Source organism: Chlorocebus sabaeus, chromosome 1 (assembly GCF_047675955.1).
Source record: "Chlorocebus sabaeus isolate Y175 chromosome 1, mChlSab1.0.hap1, whole genome shotgun sequence".
NCBI lineage: Eukaryota > Metazoa > Chordata > Mammalia > Primates > Cercopithecidae > Chlorocebus > Chlorocebus sabaeus.
Window position 1 is genome coordinate 4,456,857 of NC_132904.1, and position 27,557 is coordinate 4,484,413.

Genomic DNA, 27,557 nt, shown 5'->3' on the forward strand with positions numbered 1-27,557 from the left:
TTTACATAGTAAAGAATACACCACAAGAAAAGAAACAAGAAATTCAATGACCTAAAACAGCAGTCCCCAACCTTTTTGGCACCGGGGAGGACTGGTATCATGGAAGGCAATTTTTCCACAGGACAGTGCTGGGGGTGGGGGATGGTTTCAAGATAAAACTGTTCTACTCCTCAATTTTTTTTTTTTTTTAAGACAGAGTCTCGCTCTGTCACCCAGGTTGGAGTGCAGTGGCATAATGTTCATTCACTGCAACCTTCGCTTCCCAGTTTCCAGCAATTCTCCTGCCTCAACCTCCCGAGTAGCTGGGACTACAGGCGAGTGCCACCACACCCAGCTAATTTTTGTATTTTTGGTAGAGATGGGGTTTCACCATGTTGGTTAGGCTGGTCTCAAACTCCTGACCTCAGGTGATCCTCCCACCTCTGCCTCCCAAAGTGGTGGGATTACAGGCAGGAGCCACCCCTCCCGGCCGAAACTGTTCCACCTCTGATCATCAGGCATTAGATTCTCACAAGGAGCACACAGTCTAGATCCTTCACATGCACTGTTCATAACAGGGTTTGGGCTCCCCTGAGAATGTAACGTCACTGCTGATCCGACAGGAGGCGGAGCTCAGGAAGGAACGTTCGCTTGCCCACCACTCACCTCCTGCTGTGGGGTCGGGCTCCTAAAAGGCCACGGACCTATACGGGTGCCCAGCAGAGCAGGAGGAGAGAAAGGGAAGGAAAAGGAGGACTGGAACCCACCCTGAGAAGCTCTGGCCCCTACAGCCATGGCACCTGTGAAGACCTGGGCACCTCAGACTGCAGCTTTGGTTCGAGGTGGCTCTCATCTGTAACGCTGCAAACCTTTCTGGACAAGGTCACCTTTATCCCAGGCTTTGGGAAACCCCACAGATTATAAAAGGTCAATGACTAGCAGACAAGCGAACCAGATCCGCCCCCACCAGGACAAGAGACAGCCCCGGGAGGAGAACCAGCTGAAGTGACCGAGATAGAAATCGGCCCACTCAGCTTGGGATTAGTAAAGGATGAGCTGGGTAATAAATCAGCTATGCTTACCTCGTTTAAAGACATAAATCTCAAGATAGAAAAGATCTGCAAAGGACAGGAAACTATTAAAACATGACATAGCTGACTTGGAAAGGAATCAAATAGAACTCCTAGAAATAAAAAAGATCATAAAAAGAATTACAAACTCAACAGACATGTTGGGAAATGCTCAACCCCTCCAAAGACAAGAAGGCACATGGGGCTGGTACAGGAAGGTGCTGGTGAGGGGCTCCGGCGGCGGCGAGGGGAGCCCTGATTTGCAGCATCTGCCAATTTCCATGGTGTAAAGACCCCACCGTGACCTATTTCAAGCCAGCAACGGGTAACAACCAGCTTGTGGAATTCCAGAAGGACACGACTCCAGCACACTATGGGCCTGGACACAGATGAGGAGCTCAGAACTGCAGCCAGAATGGCAAAGATTTCACCCCAGCAGCCTGGGATGCCTCCCGGCAGAGCTGTGCAATGATGGTCTTGGGGTCACTTTAAAAACATGAATTTAAAAAAATGTCCAGAATTCTCTCTCTCCTTCTTTCCTTCCTTCCTTCCTTCCTTCCTTCCTTCCTTCCTTCCTTCCTTCCTTCTTTCCTTCCTTCTTTTCTTTCCTTCCTTCCTTCCTTCCTTCCTTCCTTCCTTCCTTCCTTCCTTCCTTCCTTCCTTCCTTCCTTCCTTTTCTCTCTCTCTCTCTCTCTCTCTCTCTCTCTCTCTCTCTCTCTCTCTCTCTCTCTCTCTTTTGACAGAGTCTCACTCTGTCACCCAGGCTGAAGTACAGTGGCATGATCTCGACTCACTGCAACCTCCACCTCCTGGGTTCAAGCAATTCTCTTGCCTCAGCCTCCTGAGTAGCTGGGACTACAGGCACCGGCCACCACACTTGGCTAATTTTTGTATTTTTAATACAGATGGGGTTTCGCCGTGTGGCCAGGCTGGTCTCGAACTCCTGACCTCAGGTAATCCACCCACCTCGGCCTCCCAAAGTGCTGGGATTACAGGCGTGAGCCATGGCGCCCAGCCCAGAATTCACTTTAAAAGAAATATGTTTCCATGAAACTAAGACAAGCCTAAAGAAAATCAGGCAGTGATAAAAGTCATCCAGTCTGTTTTGGGCCTCAGCTGAAGACTGGGGAGGCAGAAAATCTTTAGGGACCAAAGAAGTCTGTAGCAGTGGAATCAAGAGCAGAGCAATAGCTTCAGGAGTAGACTAGAGGTTCCTAACATCCCTTTGTGCAAGAGGCCCATTCTTCCTCCCCTGGGGGAGAACGGGGACTGCAAGTTTTAGTGCAAAGAGCCTCTGGGTGAGGTTAGGGGCCAGGTTCAAAGGCCACTCTCAGTTCAGGATGGAATTTCTGCCCCACCTACTCATGGTTCTGGTAGGGGTGGGGAGCTGACAAGTCTCACGAGCATGTTTGTTGCTTTTATTTGTGCTGAGGAGCTGGGATTAGACCTGAGACTCCTCAAATTCCAGGCCCCCACCCCTGATTCTCAAATCTGTGAGGGCCTCACCCCAGTCCCTGCCAGTGCCCAGGGCCCTGCAGACAATGAATGCAGCCCCCGGACTGCCTCCCACACCTGTCCACATCCACAAGGCCTCCATGGAAAATGGCAAGAAAAGGCTGCCCCTCCCTGTCCTGAGGCCATGGCAACCCTGCCACCACCCTCCCTGCATATGGAGACCCTTCTCTTCCAAGGGGGACTTGTGGTTCCCCTCTGGTAGGAGCAGGGCCAGGCCCTGGGAGCGGTGAGGAGTGGGCTGTGCCCCAGGCTTATGGGTAAGGGGAGTTCACAGCCAACGCCAGCCAGCTCTGTCCCTGTGTGGGCTCGAGGATTAACTCTCTTAACCCTTACCCACCACTCCACAAGGAAGGGCACACGACCACCTCCATTTTACAGATGGGGACGTTGAGACCCAGAGAGGTGAAGCCACCTGCCCAGGGTTGCTCAGCCAGGAAGTGGTTGAGTTGGGTCCACATCCGCATACTGGGCTCTCAGAGGGGCTGGGTGGGGTCTGAACTCGCACTTGGAGCTCAGAGGCCGAGTCTCCACCACCCACGCATCCAGCCCTGGGCTTTGTCTGAAAGCAGCAGCCCTTCTCCCATGGAGTCTGCCCTCACTTGCTTTTCAAAAGCAGCATCCATGAAGATGGTGAACAGATGCTGCTGCAGGGACGGCCCCACCCGCTACGGGGACGCATGCAGAGAACCAGCGGCGAGCCAGCGGGGTGCGGACTTGAGCCCTGGGCAGCGGCATGAAAGCAAACAGCCTTTTATAGGGGTCCAGTGTCCACGGCCTTCTCAGGATCTACCAAAGCCTGGGTCAGGTTCAACATCAGGGCAGTGCAGGCCTCAGCCGCCCCCCAGCACACACAGCCAAGAGTTTAGTGTGTGGCGTTCTCTGCAATGACCCCATGGACATAAATAACGTCCAGCAGGCTTTGAGGCTGGACTTCAAAAAGGCTAATGGGTCTTAGTTGCAAGAAAACATGTTGGCCACAATCTTCTTTTGTCCTTTTAATGGGAAGCTAGGAACCCTGGAAGCTGACCCCATGGCTGTCAAAGAGGGAGAGAGAGAAGGGGAGGGAGAGGGAAAGAGATGGAGAGAGAGGGAGGGAGAAGGAGAGAGACAGAGAGAGGGAGAGAGGAGAGAAAAAGTGAGACAGGGGTAGAGAAAAAGTGAAAAAGAGGGAAGTGGGAAGAGAGAGAGAGACAGAGAGGGGAAGAAAGAGGAGAGAGAGAAGTGAGAGAAAGGGAATGAGAGAGAGGGAGAGGAGACAGACGGGAGAGAGAGACAGAAGAAAACAGAAAGAACTACAGAGAGACAGAGGGAGAGAGAGAGACAGAGATAAGTGAGAGACAGAGAGAGAGGGAGGTAGAGATGAAAAAGAGGTGAGGAGGAGGAGAGACAGAAAGAGAGAGAGGGAGACCGAGAGGGAGAGAGAGAAGGAGGGAGAGATGGAGCAAGAGGGAGGGAGAGGGGAGAGACTCCTGAAGCCCTGGTCCCCTGCCTCAGGGCCCTTCTCTCTTCCTGCCTTTTCCTGCCCTGCAGTGCTGTCCTGGGGTCTCTGAGCCCCTCCTGGAAACCCACTTTGAAGGCCACCCTGTGGATCTAAGTGCCCGTGCCTTCTTGACCCACCCTCGGGTCTCTCTTTGGGACTTGGTTCCATCCTCCGCAGGCTCTTGGCTCTCTGGAGCCGGCGCTGGGGTCTGGGTCTGGGGTCACCCCGGGGTACCACACGGTGCTCCAGGGGCTCATGTGGACGCTGGGGGTCTTGCTCTGGGGAGGCCTCTCCTGGCTTGTGCAAAAGACGCTTCCCACACTCCTCACACCTCAGAGCATGGTCTGGGCAGGACCAGAGCCTCGGCCACCGCAGGTGCTGGGTGCCCCAGACCGGCTGAGCCAGAGCCTGCATTTTGACAAGACCCCCAGGGGTTCCTGTGCACATCCTGGGCCCTGCAGTGAGGCAGACCAGGTCAAGGCTGGAGCCTGTCACTCTCCCAGACCATCGGCCTGCCCTGGCCCTCAGTCATGACCCTGCCCCATGCCGCTACCTGGGTGCTCCAGCCTGCCCCGTCCAAGGCAGCCCACTCCAGGATTACCTGCCCCGTGCAGCATCGCAGCTACTGGAGTGGGCTGAATGGTGACCCTACAAAGATATGTTCAAGTCCTAACTCCTGCACCTATCCGCGTGATCTCACTTGGAAACAGGGTCTTTGCAGATGTAACTGAGTTCAGATAAAGTCGTAGGGGTGGGCCCCAAATAGAATGACTGGTGTCCTGACAAGAAGAGGACACACAACAGAGACACACAACAGAGAGGGCCGAGTGACCACAGAGGCTGAGATTAGAGTGATGCGGCCACCAGCCAAGGAACACCTGGAGACCCAGGAGCTGGGAGAGGCAGGGAGGGTTCTACCCTGGAGCCTTAGAGGGAGCATGGCCCTGCCGGTACCTTGAGTGTGGACTTATCTCCTCCAAAGCTACGACAGCATCCATCTGTGTTGTTGTAAACCCCCAACCTGTGGCCCTTAGTTATGGCAGGTGCAGGGCATGACACAGCTGTTATCCGATCTCCAAGAACTGGCCCCGTTGTGCACTCAGCCAAGCCCGTCCTTCAGGTCATCATGAGATGTCTTGACACAATGAACCTCCCGACTCAGTGAGGAGGCACCCGCGGGGGATTGGGGTTGCTCACACCTGTGTGGGGCTCGCAACACACTTTGCCCAGGAGCGACGCAGTGTGTCACACCCACTGGCACCTTAGGAACAGAGGCCAGGTCACACCTGCACAGCTGGTGACCTCCGTAAGGCTGCCCGTCCTGGCTGCAGCAGACGGTCCCAGAGGTGGCTGGCACTCTCACCAGGGGACCCTCTTGCTCATCTGTCCTCCTTTCTCTCCCTCCAGGTCCTCTTCTCCCTCTGCCTGCTCATCCAGCCTTCAGTGCAGGGATTTGTAACTGGGGACGGTTTTGTCCCCCACGTACACTGGCGATGTCGGAGGACACTTCTGGCTTGTTTTCACAACTCGGGGAGGGAGGTGCTACTGGCCAGGTAGAGGCCGGGGCTGCTGTTAAATATCACCTGCTTCAAAGCAACCAGTCTTAATTTTGGGGGTGGAGGTCATAGGGCGTGTGAGTATCTGATAGACTCTGTGGATTTTTTCCCCAGGAAAGCTCACATAAACCCTGAATTTTGCTTTCAGTTGGGTAAGATTGTGCAACTGGACTCTCTTGGAGGTGATCTTATTTCCCAAATTGCAAACCCTTTGCTCCTTGTCATCTGAGCACCCCTCCGGGAAAGGTTCATTCCAAAGAGTCCCTCATCCCCCTGAAATGAATACGGCAGCAGCTCTGTCTGCTAACCACGCTGGCAGGGGCCCACACACACCTCAGACGCTGCGTGTCCCCAAGCAACCTTTTAATAGACTCTGGCTGTGCCCCTCTCCAGGAGAGCAGGGAAAGCAACAGGCCACCCAAACTGTGGCTCCTTCCAACAGCTCTAGGGGCTGGTGCAGCTCAGATGAGAGCTCCGGGGTTAACAGAAGGCCCTCATGAAACAGTTTATGATTTGAGAGGCCCCAGCAGGGATGCGGGAACATCTCAACTTCAGCCCTTTGCAAACCTGAACGGACGCGTCTACCCCACAATCACGGTTTCATCTTAAACATGGCCAGATCAACTGCTGAAAAGCCTCTTGTAGCTCTCGAGCCAAATTACCAATGAAAAGCTGGGGTCATTTCACTGGTTAAAAACTAGATCATTTTGGTGACAGTAACCAATGTTACTGTCCAAAGTCATGATAGAGAATATAAAACATTTTAAAAAGATACTTATGGGATAGTATTTAATGAGACTTGGAAAGGGTCTTTTCTCGCCCTTCTTGCTGCTTCAGTATGAACAATAATATGTGATACAATATCAGCCAAGCATCTGCCACACGCCAGACTCTGACTTAAGTACTTCGCAAAGGTTACTTATGATAACTCAGTTATCACTCAGTGATAACTCTTGCTATCTCCATTTTACAAATGGGGAAACTGAGGCCTAGCTTTTCCATCGGGATAAGTGGAAGGTCAGGGATCTGGCAGAAGTCAGGCAGAATTACCAGGCCCCAGAAGTTCCCGTTGAGTGTCATATCTCAAAGTTGTAGTCAGGAAAGAATGACGGGGATGGAGGGTAAAATCCCCTGGGGAGGGGCCGGGCTTGGTGGCTCACGCCTGTAATCCCAGCACTTTGGGAGGCCGAGGCGGGCAGATCACAAGGTCAGGAGATCGAGACCATCCTGGCTAACAGGGTGAAACCCTGTCTCTGCTAAAAATATAAAAAATTAGCTGGGCGTGGTGGCGGGCGCCTGTAGTCCCAGCTACTTGGGAGGCTGAGGCAGGAGAATGGCGCGAACCCGGGAGGCGGAGCTTGCAGTGAGCCGAGATCACGCCGCTGCACTCTAGTTTGGGTGACACAGCGAGACTCTGCCTCAAAAAAAAGAGAAAGAAAGAAAAAGAAATCCCCTGGGGAACAGATGACACAAGAACCACGAAGCTCAAAATCCATGCATACACATGTAACAAACCTGCACATTATGCACATGCACCCTAGAGCATAAAGTATAATAATAATAATAATAAAAAGAAAATCCAGCTCTCTCAGCCTCAGCTCCCAGAGAGTGGCCCCGGCCACCACTTCCCTGGTCTCTTGTGCCCCTGATGGAGCCGATTCCTTCCTCCAGTTATAAGTTGACATGCTGAAACCAACCCTGTAGCTGAAACCAACCCTGTATAGTGGCCGCATTGTTCTGAAAGCCACAGGGCTGGAGGGTAGGACCATGAGAAAACCCAGCAGGAATCCACTGCTCACCTCTTCCAAGTGTCTAAGACAAAGTCAGGCAGGGAGGGAGAAAGTCTCTGAATCCTTGTCAGGATCAAATCTCGGCTTCCTGATCATCAAAACTTGTAAGGCTCCTCCCCTGCCCTCGAAACCCCAAAGGGACCCGCCTGGGTGGCCGAACTCACAGTCTCCTGACGGCTTGCCAGACCTCAGGAAGGCGAAAGGAGACCTAGACAGATGCCCCAGGTTAAACATGACCCTTTGACTCACTAGGCCAAGGTCCGGGCAGGCCCCACGGAGCATGTTCGATTGTTTTTAAGAAAAGCGGTATCTACTTGTCACAAAACAGAGACTTATGATAACTCAGTTATCACTCAGTGATAACTCTTGCTATCTCCATTTTACAAATGGGGAAACTGAGGCCTAGCTTTTCCATCGGGATAAGTGGAAGGTCAGGGATCTGGCAGAAGTCAGGCAGAATTACCAGGCCCCTGGTTCCACTCCAGGTTCCCTACTTAACTTGCTTTTTGGTCTAAATACTCCGAGGACATTCTTATCACTGGACCAAAAGCATTTGTGATTTAAAGGCACGGTGGTGCCTGTGGATGGAACATCAAACCAATGCCAACATTCATTTTCAGCATTCACAGGGGACTCCATGGTTTCTAAGTTAACCTGCCGACTACTTTTTCTGTTTTCGACGTGCTTTAGAGACTTCGCTGATTCTTGGGTCATTCGCACAGTGATGGCTCTGCAGGCTGGGGCCCTTCCCCCAATATTCATGGAAGGAAGGGCTCCTGTGCACAGAGAGGTTAAGATGTCAGCCGGGGAGCACACAGCAGCCAGCAGAGCCGCTAAAGGAAGCACCGCTGTGCCAGGGCTGCTAAAGTCATTCTCTCTGCACATAGCTGCACCCTTGGCACCGCGGCGGCCAGGCATGTGAGGTGGCTCGACCTTTTGTTCTCTCTAGAAATCTTTCTCCTAGGAAGATTCGTAGGCTTTGCTAGGGAGCGGGGCTTCAGAGCACAGCGTTACAGAGCCACGGACTTCAGAGCACCAGGGACTCCCAGGGCTCAGCCAGACCCACTCCTCACTCTACGGATAAGAAACTGAGGCCCAGAGAAGGGCTGACGCCATCCAGGAAGACTCCCAGGAGAGCTTTGTCCTCCCTTCCCCTGATGGGGCAAATCTTCCCAGGAAAGGAGCTGACCAGAAGCAGGCAACGCTCTACCCTGAAGGTCGTGGCTGTGAAGGGCAGACCCTCTCCCAGAGCAGATGTGGCCGGAGGAGCGGGTTGGGACTCCCCAAGGCTGTTCAAAAGCAATTTCTACCCCAGCTTAACAAGAGCGGCGTTTTTGTCTGCCCCATCTATCTTCTTTTTTTTTTTTTTTGAGACAGAGTCTCGCTCTGTCGCCAGGCTGGAGTGCAGTGGTGTGATCTCCACTCACTGCAACCTCTGCCTCCCGGGTTCAAGCGATTCTCCTGCCTCAGCCTCCCAAGTAGGGGGGCCACAGACTCCTGCTACCACGCCCGGCTAATTTTTGTATTTTTGGTAGAGATGGGGTTTCACCATATTGGCCAGGATGGCCTCGATCTCTTGACTTCGTGATCCACCCGCCTCAGCCTCCCAAAGTACTGTGATTAAGGTGTGAGTCACCACGCCCAGCCCGTCTGCCCGTTCTTTAAGAACAGATTAAAGCTAAAACAAGACACTGGCATCGCACCCTCTGACGATGAAAGCGGCCGCCGCCTGCTGCCCCCACGCAGCCCACCCCCACAAGCCAGCGCGCAGTGAGATAGTTACGTCCTCGTCCCGCTCCAGCTCCAGGCCCGCCTCCAGGAGGTTGCCCTCATACTCCTCCCTGCGGAAGCGCTTGTCATCCTCGTGGTAGTCCATCGGGGGCTCGGCCAAGCCCGTGTCCAGCGGTGACCCCTTGCCCGGCAGGGGGTGGTCCTGCTTGACACTGCGAGCCCCAGAGGTGGTGTCACTATGCTGCACCCTCCTGACCAGGGTCCGGCTGCCCGAGGACCTCTTGTGATGGTACACCAGGATGTAGTCCACCTTGCGCCGGCCGTCTCTGAAGTACAGGCCATACTTGCACTCGGCATCAGGGTCCACGGATAAGGAGTTCAGCAGCTAAGGGTGGAAGAAAAGGCATCCATTCACCATCGAGCTGCTGCTGCTGGGCCTTTGGAGCATGCGCACTCCCTTCGTCCACTCATTCAACAAACACTCACTCATTCAACAAACACTCCCTGAGCGCCCTCCACGGGCCAGGCGCTGTCCTAGGGGCTGAGATACACCTGGGAACACAGCAGAAGACCCTGTCTTCAGGGAGCTGACCTTCGAGAAGGAGGTATTCCCTGCTAATCATTCATGAGGTCATGAGGGTGTCAAGCCACATATGGTTCCCCAGAAGCCCTCCTGGTCTATGGAACTAGACCAGGCTGGGTGTCAGGAACCTCCCTGGCTGCTTGCAAAAAGCTATGGTAGGGGATGGTTAATGGGTACAAAAAAATAAGAAAGAATAAGACCCAGTATTTGATAGTACAGCAGGGGACTATCATCAATAATAATTTAATTGTACATGGACAAGTAACTAAAGGAGCATAACTGGATTGCTTGTAACGCACAGGAGAAATGCTTGCGGGGAGAGATACCCAATTTTCCATGAGGCGATTATTACGTATTGCATTACCTGTACCCAAATACCTCCTGTACCCCATAAATCTATACACCCACTATGTACCCACCCAAATTAAAAATTAAACGAACAAACAAAATATCCCCCAACCACCACAAAAGCTATGGCAAAAGCTACCAAGTGAATGAGGGCTCCCTACGTACATGGATGGGGCTGAGGCAGAGCTGAGCCCAGGTTCTGTGCGCGCAAATCTCCATCTCTGATGGCCAGCGCGAGGCAGTGCCATTCAAGGTGGTCACAGGGCCACTGACGAGCTGTGTGTCCAGAGGTGAGGCTTTCGCCATCTTAGTCAGGGCTGTCCCCCAAACGGAGCCTGAGCGGAGGCCAGGGGTGCAAGTGTTTCACTTGGGAGGTGATCTCAGGTGCCGGAGTAGGGTGAAGGGGAGAGAGGCTGACAGGGGTGGGTTAAGGAGCGGCCACTGCCATGTGCAGCTCGGCTCCGTCCTGCTGGGGACCCTGGGAGTGACCTTGAAGGGCACACCCCACAGCCGGTACCCAGAGGGTGAGGAAGTTGGGTGATCATGCACCCACTCTGGCCCTTTGTTGGCTGGGGGTCACTCCTGGGATGTTAACGCCCCTGCACTTGCGCCTTCCCCTCACGTGGCCTTCGGTAGCACCTGCACGGTCGGTCACCTTTGGGTGCAGAGGACAGCGAGCCACTGGTATGGAATGGATGGGCACCGCTGGTGGGTGCCCTGGGGTGACCAAGGGGGCGGGGTTAGGGCTCCTACAGGGCCTGCCCCACCTCAGTTTCCTTATTTGTTTGAAGGACTCTAGGGGGCCACAGGAGATCGCAGTGTGGAGCAGTTGGTTTAACAACCAGATATTCCCACAGTGGCAATGTGACGGACTGTGGCAAAAGCCAAGCCTGCATTGCTGGAATTCCCGAGGGGTTTGACTGGTTATCAAGATAGACAGGTCGATCGGCAATCTGGGTTTCCGAAATAAGAAAAAATAAATAAAGCCATGCTGGATAGAGCCTAACCGGCAACTCCAAGCTGCTCATGGTCCACAGAGCTGCGCCTCATCCCTCGAGCTGGTTTCCACCTCAGGTTCCTGTGGCTATGTGAGGACGCTCCCTACGGTACTATCAGTCCCCGGGGGGCATCATCCGAGAAGAGGGCCTCCCCGATGGAGTGCAGGGACGGCGTGCTGCACCAGGCAGGGCCTGAGCACCCGTGGTCTTTGGACAGAGCTGCGCTTGGGCCTCGCTGGCCTGGTGGGTCTCCCCACGTGGTCACCCGGAGCCCCCGAGCAGCCTCTGGCTGCACCATGGCTCTAAATGGCTGTGCACTGGTCGGGAAAAGGGGCAGGCGAATCCCTCATTTGAGGCGGGTGGGCTGTATACAACCCAAACTGCATCAGGGAAGCCGGAGGGTGGAGCCCCTCACCAAAAGGTCAGCACTGCAGCGAGGGATGGGGGAAGGAAGGCCTCGAGTGGAGGCTGTCCTTTTTAGTTGTAGGGGAAGGGGAGAGGAGGCTCTGGGCCAGGGCTGCTGGCTGGGGCCTGCCTCACCTTTCATAGGTGTTGATGTCAAGGGTCTAGACTCCTCCACCCCTGGTTAGGGGACAGGTGGGGCCATGTCCCTGGCACCTTGGCCTCTCTGGCCCTAGGATGCCTTTCCTGGAAACAGCTTTGCTCACCGCCTGGGAGGGCCCGGTCAGCATCTGGTGCCGGCAGGAGGCTGAAACTAAGCAACTGACTTCTCTCTACAGTAACACAGGGCCCTGCTGTGCTGGTGGCCTTCAGGAGGACCTGGACTCAGTGTGCATGCCCCGCCCAGTTTGCCCTCTGTGACGAAGTCTGAGGGTGCTTAGGGGCTGGGACCACGCCCATGTGGGTGGGTGGCTTGGGAGGGCTCAGGGGGCAGGGTGGGGGAGGGCAGTGGGTTCCCATGCCCAGCCCCATGAAGGACGGGGTTCATGGAAGACCCCAGTATCGCAAGTCTGCAGCCAGCACGGAGGAGGCCAGCATTCCTTCTGCAGGAGAAGCACGAAAGAGCTATTCTTCTCAATGTGCCAAGGAGGAAACAGGCCCGGCAGGGCAGGACAGCCCAGGTTACAGAGCAGGCAGGAGGCTGAGCTCAGCCTCAAGTCCCATCTGCACGCCCAAGGTGTAGGAGCCGCGACTCAGGGTGACACTGTTTCTCAGCCCAGGTATGTCATCTCACTGAGTCTCCACAAACTGACCCTACGAAGGGGTTACTATAGTTAGGCTTATTTGACCTGGAGGGAACTGAGGCTCCCACGGGTGAGCTGCCCAGCTCAGTGGCCCTGAATACCAGACTCCTGCTGGCTGACCCCAGTGCAGGGCTCTGTCTCTGGTGCTGAGGGGCACGGGGAGAGTGCAGCCATTTAGCGGGCCTCAGTTCTGTCCTGGGGCCTGAGGCAGTGGTTAAGCAGGGCCAGTATAGACAGCAGATAAGCACAGGCTAGTGGGGAAGGTTTGGGCAACACCAGGCCACAGGTATGTCTGGGACAGTGTGGGGCAGTGGGTGAGGCCAGCCCGCGACGGGGCAGTGGCTTCCTGGTAGACCCTATAGTCAGCCAGACCTGGGTCTACATCTAGGCTTGGCCCCTCTCCAGCTGCAAGGCCTGGGGGAGGCTCTGGATACTCTGAGCCCCAGGGTCGGTTTCTGCTAAATGAGGAACGGCGGGAGGCTTCACCGAGGGGATGATGGTTTCTGCTAAGCTCAGCACACACTGGCCAGAACGTGCCGGGATGGACGCTCCATCTAATTCTGGGGCCAGGCGCCTGGGGCCATCCCTATCACCCCGACCGCCACCCAATGGCAGATATGCCTTCCCTTTAACATCTCAGGGAGGTCAGACAAGGGCAGGGTCACAAGGAGCTGGCGACTAAAGGTGCTTTTCTCTCCCCAAGGCTGAGTGGGCAAAAGAGCCCAACCAGAAGCTGCTCTTGGAAGACACGAACCCATGCGCAGGGAATGCACCAGCACCCAACAGGTGAACACGGGGTCTCGAGGGGTTGAAGGGCACACCTGCCTGAGTCCCAGGCGCACCTGAGAGCTTCGGCTATTCCTCCTCATCTCCTCCCCATACTGCCTTACCCAACCTCCTCTCTCCCTCCCCCGGGCCTTCTCCAGTCCCTCCTCCTTGCCTTTGCAGACGCTGTGTCCCTCCCTGCATGACCTTTCTGTCCTTCTCAACCCTTTGTAATTTAACCTGGTTTTCAGGGCACGGGGCAAATCCAGCATCCTCTGGGATCTGAAAGTGGCCAGCTCTTCTGGCCTCTGCAGGTCTGTCTGTGTTGGGACTGTCTCTGAGCCATTTACCCATAAGTTCTCAACTTGCAAATTAGCCCCAAAGCGGGATGGCAGGACCCCAGAGGCCCAGCCAGAGACTGTCTAGAGATGTGTTAGAACACAGTTCCAACCTGACCTCAGTACACAGGGACTCAGAACCCGGTTCTGGGCCCCATAAACACCCCTAGTTGGCAGGGATAATGGTAATAGCAAACAAATCCTTAGAAAAAGGGAGGAAATTCACAGGGATCCCTTCAAGCCAGAAAGCAAGGACTTATGCTAAGGAGTGGCCAAAAATCCTTTATCAGGGTGAAACAGGGAAGGTTACCAGGTTCAATACGAAACCCCACCATCTGTCCACTGGGGCCCTATCAAGGGGCACGCCTACCCTCAGGGGCCTGACAGTCTTTGGGGAGCAGAAACATCATCTAACTTCCCATGTACGGTGGAGGGAGACAGCACCAGGGCCTGATCAAGAGTGGGCATCCTCCTACCTGTGTTCAAACACCAGCTCTGCCACTAACCACCTGTGCGACCCCAGGCACACAGCTTCGTGTTTTTGTCTCTCCATATCCCTAAGACCTCCCTCATGTTATATGATCTCCCTCATGGGGTTGCTGGAAGGATGAATCCTTTATATCTTATAAAGAGTCTACAGCAGGGCCTAGCATAGAGTGAACCTTCAACAGAAGTTTGCTCTAATTGGGAACTGAGACACACGCACAAATAAAGAACTAGGGGAGGACAGGGGGAAAAAATCTTGCGGCCAGAGTGGACCACAAGTGAAAGATGGTAGCAGTGCCAAATCCAGACTTTAAAAAGTTACAAAAGGAGCTGGATGTGATGCTGGGACCAGCAGGAGGCAGCATCAAACACAGGTGTGGGAGTCCCAGGGCCTGACTCGGTCCCAGGGCTGTGTGGCCCTGGATAAGCTGCTTTGTCTGTTTAGGTATTAGTTTGTAAGGTGTGGGCTCTCTCCCGTCTATACTCTAAAGGGCTGGGAGGCTCCCAGGGTCTGGCGAGCAATCCTGAGCTGGGCTTGGAGAGAGTCAGGAGGTGAATGTACAACAAGGACCAGTGCGGTCACCCTGGTGGCGTGTGACTCTATGGTGTCCTTCCATGGAGCAGTGGAGTGGGTGCCTTTCTTGTGTAGAACGGGAGAAAAAAGGCAAAGATGTAATTGCAGTGGGAGGGGTGTGGGTGAGACTTCGTGCATAACTTCCAAATTCGAAGGCCTGGGAAAGCTTCAGAACATTTCTGTTTCGGTATTCTTAAGAAAGGCGCAAGCAACCTCTCGGCGCACTTTTGCTGAGGGCAAGGGGTTTCTTATTCATCTTTTCTTTCGAGACGAATTCTTGCTCTGTCGCCCAGGCTGGAGCGCAGTGGTATGATCTCGGCTCACTGCAACTTCCACCTTCTGGGTTCAAGCAATTCTTGTGCCTTAGCCTCCCAAGTAGCTGTGATTACAGGTGCGTACCACCATGCCTGGTTAACGTTCATAATTTCAATAGAGACGGGGGTTTCACCATGTTGGCCAGGCTGGTCTTGAACTCTAGACCTCAGGTGATCTGCCAGCCTTGGCCTCCCAAGGTGCTGGGATTAGAGGTGGGAGCTATGGCACCCAGCCCTCTTATTCGTCTTTTTGATGGTCGGCACTGAATATGTGGTTGCTGAATGAATGAATGTGGGCATGTGTGAACGAATAACAGAGGCTGGGTCTCGTATACTGTGGCTGGCTGTGGCCATCAGATCCAAGGATACAGAAGCTGAGACCCAGGCAGGCCAGCAACTTCAATACCACAACCCCCAACTGGAAGCCTCCATTTTCTCATCTGTGAGATGCCGACAAAGACATCTGGACTTAGGTCACAGGATTCTTGTGGAGATAAAATGTGGTGGACAATCTGAAGGTATTTTGAAGACTTCCTTCTGCATAACGGAGGGAGGTACTCCTGGAAGGTGCCTCCCTAAGGAAGATAGGAAAATGGTAGAAGACAAATACTTCCCTGAGGCCACATGGGAAAATGTGAAGGACGAAGGTTCCCTTCGTGGCAGGAGTGTCCCGGAAGCCCTGTCCCAGGCACCATGAATGACAGCCTATATCTGGTCCACACCTGCCTCTGTGAACCCCTTCCTCAAACTCCAAGAAAACAGCAGAAACGGGGAAGGAATCCTATGACCTTTAACCTTTAACACTGTCCTGGGACTCTGGGCATTGGTTTCTTCCGCTTGTCTCTGGAGTTGGTGCTCCAGGAACTGAATTAATATCCGTATGAAATATCTTGATCACTCAAGGGAATCTACAATGTTCACTTTCTCTGAAAATGGGCTAAATGAAATCAGTGACCTGTAAAATTTCTTTTGGTTTTGAGACTTTTCAAATTATAGTTAAGAAGGGAACATCAGTTTTAAGCTTCCCTTGTCTTCTAAAAAATTTTTTTAAAATCAGATCACTACATATCAATGTATGATGATGGGACACGATGCATAATTTATGAGCAGATCATCTCCCACAGTGGATAAACCAGGAAATACTGGGCAGATACCAGCAAATCAGGTATCTTTGGAGTGTCTGGGCTTGTTCGGGGCACTAAGATCCCAGGCCACAGACAGCCACCAGTTTCAAGGAAGAAAGTAGAAACACTCAAAGATTAACAGAAGGAAATGGAAACCAATTGTGTCCAACCTGGCCTCTAGCTTTCAAGTCATTTCTTCTTATATCTCAATGCACAGAAACAATGAAACGATTTCCACCCTTGAACTTGGGAATGAGGTGAGGCAAAAGCCACAGGCTGGGAACTGCAGCCTGAATCGGATGAACTTATCTTGTGGTTGACTTGTGCATGTATGAGTTGCACGCCTGAGAACGGGATAGGAACTTTTGAAATGCAGCCCACGCCCTCTGGCCCTGGTGTGTACAGAGCCGCCTTCGCTGGGTGACTCAGGGTAATGACTGAGCAACCACTGTTGGCTTGAGTAGTGCCAGAGATGCCCTGGGAGGCTCTCCCTGCCATGCAGCCTGCCCCGCACCAACAGGCCCCTGCTCCACGGCTGCAGCCTCCAGCCTGTCTGGCCATCTACCGGCAGATGCTGCTCCCAGGCTCTGCCTCCCGCAGCGAGCGTCTCTGATTCAGCCTTCCAAGCTCACAAAACAAAGCATGTGCAGTGGAAGTAGTGTGTGGAATCTAAGAGCTGAGGGTCTCATTTGGGCCCAGCTGCCTGTTTGCAGACTTTGTGGCCTTCACCTGGGGTTACAGGAGGCTGAAAGTTTCTGAGTCTGGATAAGCAACGGGTCCTGGAACAAAAACTGGAGACCGGGGGCTATTCATGGAAGGCTCCATTTCTTATTGAACATTCAATTCACCATCAGGTCTTGTCCAATCTCCCCCCAGAACATCCATTTCTCCATCACCTTGGCCAGCACTACCATCCCCTGGCTCCTGGCTGGTCTCCCCACGGCCCCACCTTTGGACCTTGAATGCGCAATGTTTTTGAAGGACGCAGTCCCCACCTGTTATGGGGTAGAATTAGCTTCTTCTCCAGAAGGTTTGTTCTTCAGGTAGACTTTCTGCAGCTACCTGGTCTGTGTCCTGGGCCCTTCCTAACTGTCCTCCCAGCTGGTGGGTGACTTGGAGCTGGTCACCTGCTCCTCTGGGCCTCAGTTTCCTTGCCTGTAGTAGTAGCACCTACCTCACACGTTGTAAGAGTTCCATGAGCTAAGGCACAGCACTGGCCTAGCACTATGGAATTGTCCCTGTCACTGCCGTGGATAACAGGTAACGTTCCATCACCATTTCTTAAGTAAGCTCCAGATGGGCGGAGCCTTCTCTGTCTCATTCTTTAAGGGTGCCCAGGGGCCAGCATGGCCTGGCACATGGCTTTGATCAAATGGCAATCCCTGAGCTCCTCCGGCCAGTCCTGTGACTCACAGGTAGGCTCCCTCTCCATCTACACCTGTTCCCAGTGCTCTTGGCAGCTCTGTGCAATCTCCGTTCCCGAAGAGATGCCCCCTAGGCCAACCCCCTTCACTGTGACCCAAAGGGTACAAGGCCTGACCAAGGCCAGAGTCCCTGCTGTTGCTGGAACAGAGACCCAAAGCAGGAGCTTTGTCCCTGCTTCATTCCCCGCCTCTCTGTGTGCCCCAGAGACTAGAGGGATAAGCCAGGGCCATCTCTATCCTGCTTGAAGCAGCCCTGCTGGGCCTGACTCCCGGAGAGGGGCCTTGATGGGGTCTGCAGGGGAAGGAGGCAGAAAGGAAGTTCCGTCCTTAGGTCCCACAAAGTGCTGCTGAGAGCTTCCCTCACCCTGAGAGGAGATAGCCAGTCCCAGCCCTGTCCTATCCTCTTCCAGCGAACTTTATCCTTCATGCCAAACCCTTCCTGGGAGAATCCCACCTCCTTCCCTAAAACGTAGGGCTCCCTAGACCTCTGGGTCTGGCCCTGGGGAGGGCGGTGGGGATACTGGGGACCTCAGGATGGGGTCCCCAACTTACATGACTGGCTTCCTACGAGTGCCCCCCCCGAACCAGGCCTGGACGCCCAGGGGAGACAGGGGCGAGGGTAGAAAGCAATCTCCAATGATTGACACCCTGGGCTTTGAGAGTTTCGCTGCCAATGCCGGGGTACCACGCCCAGTGCCCTGGGCGCAATGTGTGTTTCTGGCAAGTGAGGACCCCGGGCTCTGACTCCAGAGGGTAGTGAAGCAGTGGGGCCTGGTAGCTACCATCGTCGTGGAGTGGCGACCAACTTGGCCTTCGCCCAAGACCCCCACCATCACCCTCCCCCTGGCTGCCCCAACGGGCACCCCTGGCCGCGAGCCAGGAAGGGAAGGTCCCATCCAGGGCGCCAGCTGTGAGCTCTTGGTTGGGCTGCGAGCTCCAGCCCCGGGCGAGGCGGCTTCTGAGCCGCAGAGCTCCCGGGCCAGGCCATGCCTGGGGGCCTGGTGCTGCGCTGGGTTGAGTGGGCGCTGCGCTCGGAACGCTCAGAGCGCAGGCTGGGCGCACGCACTTGACCGGGGCCGGCGCGCCCTTCCCGGCACGCACGTGCGCGGGTGGGCGCCACAAACCCTGCGCAGAGGGTGCGGGACCCCCCCCCCCAGGGTCCCGGGAGGCCCCGCCGCCGTCCGGTTCCCGCCCTCGCCGCGGTGCAGGTGCGTGGCCCTCCCGCCCGGGTCGCGGCCGCCCGCACTCACCGTGCCCTCGGACGGCAGGTAGCCGATGTCCTCGATGGCGCAGATGTTGATGATGTGGACGCTGCGGTCCTCGGCCGGGAGCGTCGAGTACTTCTCGTTGACCCTCATCGTGGCCGCCTGTGCGCTGGGACCGCCGGGCGGCGCGCCCTCCCCATCCACGGCCCTGGCGGCCTCTGCGGGCGGAGACCGCAGCGTTCGCGGCGCGCTCTCAGGGGGCCGGACCTCCCCGCGCCCAGGCCCGCCGGGGACGTGGCCGCCTCCCGCTCCGCCCGCCGCCCTGGCCCGCCCGGCCCGCGCGCTCGGTGCGGGGTGCGCCTGAGCCTCTCGGGGCCGATCGCGCCGCCACCCGGCTGCTGGTCCCGCGGGCCGGCCCGCGCCTGGTCAGGAACTTGGACGCCAGCCGGCCCGCCTTTGCCTTAAAGATATAAGCGCTCTCCGCCCGCCTATGGCAGGGGCGGTGGCCGCGCGGGTCAGATTTTCCGTAGAAATTTAAACACAGGAAGAAAAAGTATTCCATTCCTGCGGGCCCCTCCAAGTTTTATTTTTATCCAGGGAAAGTGCCCCTTTGGATTTTTTTGAGGGTTTTCATACCGGGTATGAAAGGGGGGAACGTTCAGTATAGCCCCACCTGAAATAAAGTCCCTGCGTGGCAGGCGCTTCTGTGGCGGGTCACCTCCGCCTCCGGGGGAGCGAAGCTTCTGAGACTGGAGTCTGGATCTCTGCCCCTTTCCCTCCACCCTGGCAAACTCCTGCTGTCAGTCAGCGCTCACCTCCTCCAGGGAGCTTGCCTGATTCCTGCCGACCCACCCCCTCCAGCTGCCCGCGCTCCTGGGGGAGTCTTTCGCGGGGCAGTCATCTCTCTGGAGCCCACTGATGTTACCGGTGTCCCCCCAGTTTACGGAGCGCTTACTGTTCTGTGCCCAGGCGTGTGCAGCGTCCCCGATGCGGGGCGTGAGTGTGTATCATCTCATTTAACCCTGCACCTGCAGGGTTGGAATGCGGGTCCTCATTTTGCAGAGGACACCCAGGCTCAGGAAGGCCAAGGACCAGTCCCCATCCTCTGAGGTGGGGCGGGGCGGGGCTCCTGCAGAGCTTTCCCCACTGCTGGGCGAGGCTGTCCTGCTTTCTGGAGGGGCAGGGGAGTGGGGTGGGATGGTGGCTTTGATCTCTCTCACCCCCGGACCTAGCAGGGGTCTGGCACACTGCAGATCTTCAAGTCTTCTTCCCCTAAGGAGAATAAGGCAGGTCCCCAGGGGACAGCCACACTCAGGTGAAGCCCCAGGGGCCATGCTGGCAACCACATCCAGTGGAAATAAAGTGTCCCTCTGCCTCTGGCATCCTATGAGTTCTTCATGGTGTGCATCAGAAAGCACCTCCTGCAGGAAGTCCTGGATTCTCCCCCACTGTCCCCTTCCCACCCAAATATGCAGGCCTTCCTCTCTACCCAGAGAACCTACCTGAACCTCAATGAGCACTTCATTCATTCCGTCTCATTTTACAGTGGGTTGTCTACTAGGTTCACACAGCCAGTGCTCAATAATTGCTTGTTAAATGGCCACTTGGGAACATTCAAGGCCTACAGAAGTGATTAGAAAATTGTCTTTCAAGGCCACAATGTTGTCAGCATGTCATGGTTCCAAGCATGGAACCTAGAGTCAGCTAGGATGGGGTTGGGGTCTAGCGCCAGCTCTGGCACCTTCCAGCCTTGTGACCTTGTGACCTTGTGCCAGCCTCTTTGGCCTCAGAACCTCTTGGGCCTCAGAGCCTCCGCCTTCTCATGGGATTCTTCAGCGTGCCTGAAGCTGCCAGGCTCGGCAATGGTGACTGCTGTCACCACTACTGTCATCTTGTCATGACCTCCCCTTTCCTGGTGCCTCAGTGGGACTCCCCCCTTTAGGTACAAGTCCGTGACTTCCTTGAACTTGGGGCAGTGCAGGAAGGGCTATTCGGTTCTCAGGCTGGTGGTGCCAACGGGCGCTGAGTGGCCCTAAAGGACCCTTTGTCTGCACCTTGGACAGCAAGAGAGGGTTTGGAGAAGTGCCCCAGGCTGGCCAAATCCATGCCAGGAACAGTGCTCCACAGCCTCTGCCCCTAAAAGTTCAAGTGTCCAGGGCTGGGAGAATCCCACACGCACATACAGAGGATTATGTAATTCCATCTGCTTATCCTTGTTGGTAAACAAGCAACATTGTGTAATACTAATGTACTGTCTTTTCACATTTATGTTCGAGTGGCAAAGGACCTTCCAGAGCTCTAAGAGGCGCAGTTTGCCGCAAAAAAAAAAAAAAAGTTAAAATATACTTGGCCAAATCTGGACACGTTGGTGTTCCCAAAGGTTTGAGAAGTGACACTTCTGGCCCCAGAGGGTTCTGGGGTTCGGGGGCTGCCTGCTGAGGGGCCATCTCCTAGGCAGGGTGGCCCCACCCTCTCCCCGACAGCACCACTTGTGGCTTTACTCAAGAAACAGTGCTTAACCTCTGGTTTCTGTGATTTATTCTGTAGCCAGGCTGAAGGCATCGGCTTGCCTGTAAGACTCCACTTTCTTTGCTATTGCCAGTATGTTTCTTTTTTTCTCTCCAGTATCCCCGCATTCTGTTTCCTCTCGCCCCTTCCCCAAGTCTTCCGAGGTGGACAGTGTGGACACGCCACAGACAAGGGCAGAGAAAATGCAGTGTGGCCCCTGTGCAGCCAGGGCCAGAGAGGACCAGTTCTGCCTCCAGGCCTCTCGTGGCCTTTGCCGGGGGTTCGTGGGTCTAGGGACTTCAGGGACCGACACAAAGTAAAAACAATAGTCCCCCAAAATAGGAGTGGGAAAATAATTCTTGTAAGTGGAGATATCTCCCAAGCCAGGACAAGTTTACAGGGTCCTTTTTGTTCCACAGATGGTTCCCTTGTCTAGCTCCCTGTCCCCGCCTGTGTCCCATGGGTCATTTTGTTGGGATTCTCTCTCCACTCCAGTCACTAGTTGCTTATACGTGGGGCCTCTCCACAAACTGCTGCACTCAGTTTTCTTTTTGTCTCAGTGATTTTCATCACTAAAACCCTACAGGCACAGATTTCGCGGGCTGAGGATTAATTCCCTGCTCATGAATTAGTAAAACACCGCAGTAATTTGTCTAGATGGTGCATTTCGTTATGGGAAGCTCCAGGCTTCCCAGTTGGCCTGTTTGGCCACAGTGTTGCTCTTCAGCGTCATTTGATGGCATGTGCCAGCTGATACAGGTGTCTTTGCTGATCAATTTTTTTTTTAAAATATGGAATGCTTAACAAATTTGTGGGTCATCATTGCATGGGGCCATGCTAATCTTCTCTGTATCGTTCCAATTTTAGTGTATGTGCCGCCAAAGCGAGCACGTTGCTGACGTTTTAATAGTCACGGAGGATACAAGCATCAAGTGACGAGGAGCGCAGACCAACAAAGCTGTTAGGAGGGTGGCTTCCTGGTAGGAGGCAGCACGGGGGAGCCCTTTTCAACGGTATTTTATTTCCATCCCGTCGGCATTGCCCACAGGGAAGAATACCTCAGAGCACTGGCCGAGCTGTCTGCAGCTCAGTGGGAAGTCCAACACACCAAACTTTACAAAGGGAGGCAGAGCGAGGTGCCCCAAATGATGGAGATGCAAGGACTGGTTACTGAGACCACAGGCCGGAACAGGAACCTCACTCCCCATTAACCAACCTCACGGCCTTCATTTGCCTCGATTTCCTCTTTTGTAAAGTGAGGCATGAAGTGTCTCCCTCTGGATGGTGGGTGAGGACCAAGAGGCCTGGCGCCTGGCCATGGTGAGTCCAAGCCAGGGATGCAAACGCCTCTTCTAATAAAGGAGCTCTAGGGTGGGACACAGTGGGTGTCTCAGCGCGGTGGATGTGTGGGGCCGGATCATCCTCTGCGGTGGGAGCTGTCTTGTGCAGTGTGGGACATTGTGCAGGCTCCCTGGTGGCCTCTACCCACCCACAAGATGCCAGCAGCACCCTCTGCCTCCAGCCCCAGTGTGACAACTAAAAATGTTTCTTGGTGTTGTCAAATATCCTCCAGGGGACAAAACCAGCCCCAGTTGCGCACCATTGCTCTCAGGTTTCTCAGCAGCCCTCACCTGCACTGTCACCTGGACCTGGGAGGCCAGCGTTATCAGTCCCCATTTCACAGGTGCGCACACCCGGAGAGGTGATGTACTTGGCTTAAGGTCAGGCAAGAGAGTAAACTTGGCTTTCCATCTAGCTCTCCTGATCCCCACCCCTCAAACCAGAGCTCACTCCATGAATTCAACCCACACCTAGAATTAGAGAGGTGGCAGAAAGGAGATTGGGTTTCTTTTTACAAAATAGAAATACGCAGGTGCCCAGGGTTGCTCTCCGTTGGTAGTGGTGGTGGCACCCGCACAGCCCGGGTGCACTGAGCCTGCCCTGGCCCTCGATTGGCCCAGTACAAATCTCTGCATTCAGAGGGGTTTAATAAGTGCTGTTGACTCACGAGCAGCCCAGGGGAGGAAAAGGAGCATGGAAGGAGTGAGCAGTCATGACTCAGGGCCATTGTGAGTGCCAACGGCCACCCGTCCCACTCCCCACCAGCCCCGTGCTGCTGGACAACCCGCGTAGGACAGAAACAGAGGCCAAACAGGTAAATGATATCACCTCCTAAAAGCAACTTGGGCTGTAATTACCCCGGGGAAGACGTGCCTGGGGAATTTACAACTGAGATACGGTGGGCGGGAGATGGGTCACTGTCATTTCCTTCCCTTGCATGATGTCAGTGCCCAAGCAGAGGCCGGCCAACCGCAGCATGACGACGGGACTCCACGGGCTCGGAAACTGCCGGCCGAAGATCGGAAATGCAGCCAAAGCATGAAGTTCTGCCTGGGGCGGAGGGGAGGGTGCGGATTTTTTTTTTTTTTTTTCCTCCAACAGAATTCATGGACATCCAGTTTCCATAGGAGGGTTTTCAGATTCATAATGTGTTTTGTGAACCCAAGGCCTGCCTTCTGAGAATCCCAAGAGCTTTAAAACTCACCCGGGGTAGCTGAGAGCCTGGCCAGGCCACCTTCTCCTGGAAGCCTTTCTGGTCCACTCAGATGGCATCCCTCACCTCTGCTCCTTCCATCCTTGGCTTCAGCCACTCGTGTTCCCTTCTGCCCACCATCCTCAGTTTTTCGGGCTTCATTTCTGCACTCTTTACTCTCCTTCCCATCCTTGGCACACTATGGATTTTCCCCATTTATGTTTATTTATTTAACAAGCAGCTGCTCAGTGCTTACTACAGCCAGCCCTATGCTAAGCTCTTTACAAATGTTAAGTCGCCCTGTTAGGGTGATTACAGTCATCTGCAAGTGCATTCACACAGACAACCTCCTCCTGCGTCCTTTCTCAGGAGGTGTGGGAAGACGTGTAGACGAAATCTTAAACAGCTGCTTCCTCCCCAGGGACTCTGCAGGAGGCACAGCCTTCCTCCCCAAGATGATGGGTGCATTGCCATCAGAAACCCTGCCGTGGGGGACAGGGTGGGACTCCCTGCAGCAGGACAGCACCTGCCCACCCTGCCAAACAGAGCACCTAGCTGCCCGCCACTGGTTCAATTCTTCTTCCCAGGGCTTGAAAGAAGAAAAGTTCCAGATTGCCTGGCAATTTCCTTTCACCAGCATACTTTCCGAGAGTAAGGAACCTCCCCCTCGCAGAGGTGGGCGGCCTCTGTCTGAGCTTGTGCCACTCCAGAGAGACGACGCTGACCCTTATGGCTTCCTCTGAGCCCCTGCCCCGATTGTGTATTTTCTCCCTAGATACGATGCAGCTTCTGATAGAGAAGGACAAGTCCTGGTTCTCCTGTCCTCTGGCCTGAGGGGATGAAGGTGACTTGAGGTCCCAAGGCCATGGAGCTGGGACGTGGGTTGGCACCCCTGCACTGTTGAGAGTCCATGAACCCCCTGAGAGCTACTCTCAGCCACAGACTTATCCCTGCACCTTCCATGGGCTGTGTGCCGGGCGTGAGCGCACCAAACCTGCATCACTCCCCTGGTGTCAGTGACTCGCCCAAGGCCCTGATTTCCCTAAAGACCCATGTCTAACGCCTGAGATGGATCCTAATGTTGCAGGCACTGGCTGCAGCAAGCGTCTCACTCTGGAGTGAATCCTCTGGGGTGTCATCACACCCTCCCCTCCCCAAAGTCAAGGAAGCCACAGCTCCAGGGCTGACTGTGAGCCTCAGTTATCTTTATAGGAGATCCTGACGCCTTCCTGGGAAACCTTATGGTTGGAATAAAAGATGTTCCAGAATTTTGTTATGCCATGCATGGCCTTTTCCTTGAACCCTGCTGTTCATTTCATTGTGCCTTCACGTATATATCATTTGGTGCCAAACTTCTGTTTTGTGTCAAGGCCTCTGCCAGGCTGGGGGTCTCTGTCCTACAGCCGAGCTTCTGGGCTGCAGGTTTCTCTTGGGGGGATACTGTGTGTGACAACCACTGGCTGTACACCCTGGGCCCCATGTTTGTGGGAGAAATGAATGGGAAAATGAGCCAGGAGCATCACCAGTTAGCGGAGGAATCTTCCCAACCCTGCGCTGGGGAATCGGAACCTTGAAGGCCCTCTGGGTTTGGCAGGGAAGACTGCGTCCTCCTGATACAGTTTCTGTACAATAAAGGAGTGCGTTACTGGGCCCTGTGGAGTGTGTGTCATTGTGATATTCTACTACCCACGCTAACAAGAGTAAAAATAATCAGGGGAAATCAATAATCTATGTTATGTAACCTATTCTACATAGAATATCATTTCAACATGTCCTCGATATAAAAGTTCCTGGACAGGCATGGCGGCTCACACGTGTAATCCCAGCACTTTGGGAAGCTGAAGTGGAGGATCACTTGAGGCCAGGAGTTAGAGACCAGCCTGGGCAACACAGTCAGATCCCATTTCTAAAAAAGAAAAAACAAAAATGAGCCAGGCATGGCGGTGCCTGCCTGTAATCCCAGCTACTTGGGAAATTGAGGCGGGAGGATTGCCTAAGCCCAGAAGTTTGAGGCTGCAGCGAGCTATGATTGCACCAATGCACTCCAGCCTGGGTGACAGAGTGAGACCCTGTCTCAAAAAAAAAAAAAAAGTTATTAATCAGACCTTGGACATTCTCTTTTTTCCAACTACATATTTGAAATCTGGTATGTGAATTTTACTTTACGGCACATCTTAGTTCAGAAAAGCCACTGTTCCAGGGCTGAAAGCCACATGTGGAAAGGAACGACGAGCCTGGACCGCTTAGCTACAGAGCCTTTTCTTATTATTTAAGGAACACTATATTGGATGGCTTTTATTTTCTGCCTTGTCATTTCCTCTATTTTTTAAGATTTCTGCAGTGACATGGAATAGGTTGATAGGTAGGGAAAGGGCAATGATCATTTAAGGTACTGACACACTTTGTAACCTGTGGACTCATATTGGACCCTTTTACAACTCAGGGAAAAATAGTTGAACAGCTTTTTCCCTGTACAGCACACATGCAGAGAAACCGACCTTTGCCTCAAGGCCAATCACAGCACATTCCTGAAATATTATGACAGAGTAGCCTTTAATTACAAAACATATCTGATGACAGAGCTGGTCACACAGGTGTTCAATTGAAGAAGCTGAGAGAGCTCCCTATTTCACACCAGAAAGAGATCCAGGAGGATGCCCGGGGGCACCCTCCCAGGGATGCTACCATGTAGTGCTCCCAGTACACGGGCCATCTACCTTGCCAGGTGGAAGCGATGAGTTTGGGTAAGAGATCTGAGGCAGGGGCCGACAGCGCTGAGGAACAGGGGACTGACCCAGATGCCCTCCAGGAGAGGTCCTGGGCAGGGGTTCCAGGACTCTGCCTTGGCAGGTACCCCTGAAGGAGACGCTCAGGCCCCTTCCCCTGGCTTTTCCGCTAGAGTGAGGGGTTCATTCAGCCACATACTCATTCATTCGCTCAACTGTTTGTCCACTCATCCACCTGCTCACTCGCTCATTGACTCACCCCGTTCCCCACTTACTTACCCACTCAACATGCACTCACGATTCATTTATTCACTTGGAGTTTCACTCTGTTGCCCAGGCTAGAGTGCATTGGCAAAATCTTGGCTCACTGCAACCTCTGCCTCCTGGGTTCAAGCAGTTCTCCTGTCTCAGCCTTCCAAGTAGCTGGGATTACAGGCACCCGTCACGGCTAACTTTTGTATTATTAGTAGAGACAGGGTTTTACCATGTTGGTCAGGCTGGTCTTGAACTCCTGACCTCAGGTGATCCGCCCACCTCGGCCTCCCACAGTGCTGGGATCACTGGCGTGAGCCACAGTGCCCTGCCTCGTTCACTCATTCTTTTATACCTCTACCTCCTCAAACCCCTTCCCGACTTCGTATTTCTCCATAGAATCCGCCACCCTTTATCTGCAGAGGAATTTGCTTCATCATCTTGCTTTCCTTCCACCTCCCCTCACCCTCCTTGGCTAGAATGGCGGTTCCAGGTGATTTTGTCATAATTTGATGGCTCATATTGATGCCTGAAAATGACATGAGCCATGGAGACCTAGAAAAATGCACAGAATCGAGCCAGCTGTCCAACAAAGTTGGGCCCCAAGGCATTGACTCTTAAAACATAAGGAGGGGAGAGCGTGAGACAGAGTAGCCTTTGTGACAGACAGTGGCCGCCTGTCTTTGCAAAATGCATTAGTGGCCAACAGCAAATTAATCAAGTCGTTTCAATCCCTTTGCTTATGTAGACAAAATCCAAAGATCTGTGTCCTATAGAGTTAGTAAGTACATGCAGGCACACACTTGCACACATACACATACGACAACTCATCCATGAAGGGTTAAAAATGACCCAACATGAGACCTCCTTCCCAATGGCATGCATAATTAGTGGTTCCAGTGTCCATCCAGAAGCTCTTCCTGAATGCAGATATTTAAGATGTTTAAGCTCATCACAGCCCGGATCCTCCAAGACACATAGTCATATAGAGCCCAGGGGCCACAGGGCTGCCTGCCCTGCCCTCTAACGTAGATTATCATTTTCCAAAAGCTA

At 54.0% G+C, this 27,557-nt stretch overlaps 1 protein-coding gene and 1 non-coding gene across 2 annotated transcripts in view; both read right to left on the reverse strand.

The window, feature by feature from the left end:
- ANO1 (anoctamin 1) overlaps positions 1-27,557 on the reverse strand; it is a 198,083-nt gene that overhangs the window by 91,816 nt on the left and 78,710 nt on the right. The window contains exons 2-3 of the mRNA XM_008017193.3: positions 18,531-18,703; positions 9,174-9,506 (exon numbers count right to left, since the gene is read on the reverse strand). Of these exons, the coding sequence (XP_008015384.3) occupies positions 9,174-9,506; positions 18,531-18,703 (506 nt within the window). The remainder of the gene's footprint in view (positions 1-9,173; positions 9,507-18,530; positions 18,704-27,557) is intronic.
- Positions 21,779-21,884, reverse strand: LOC119624551 (U6 spliceosomal RNA). Its single transcript, XR_005240716.2, has one exon. It is a non-coding gene; the product is annotated as a U6 spliceosomal RNA (small nuclear RNA).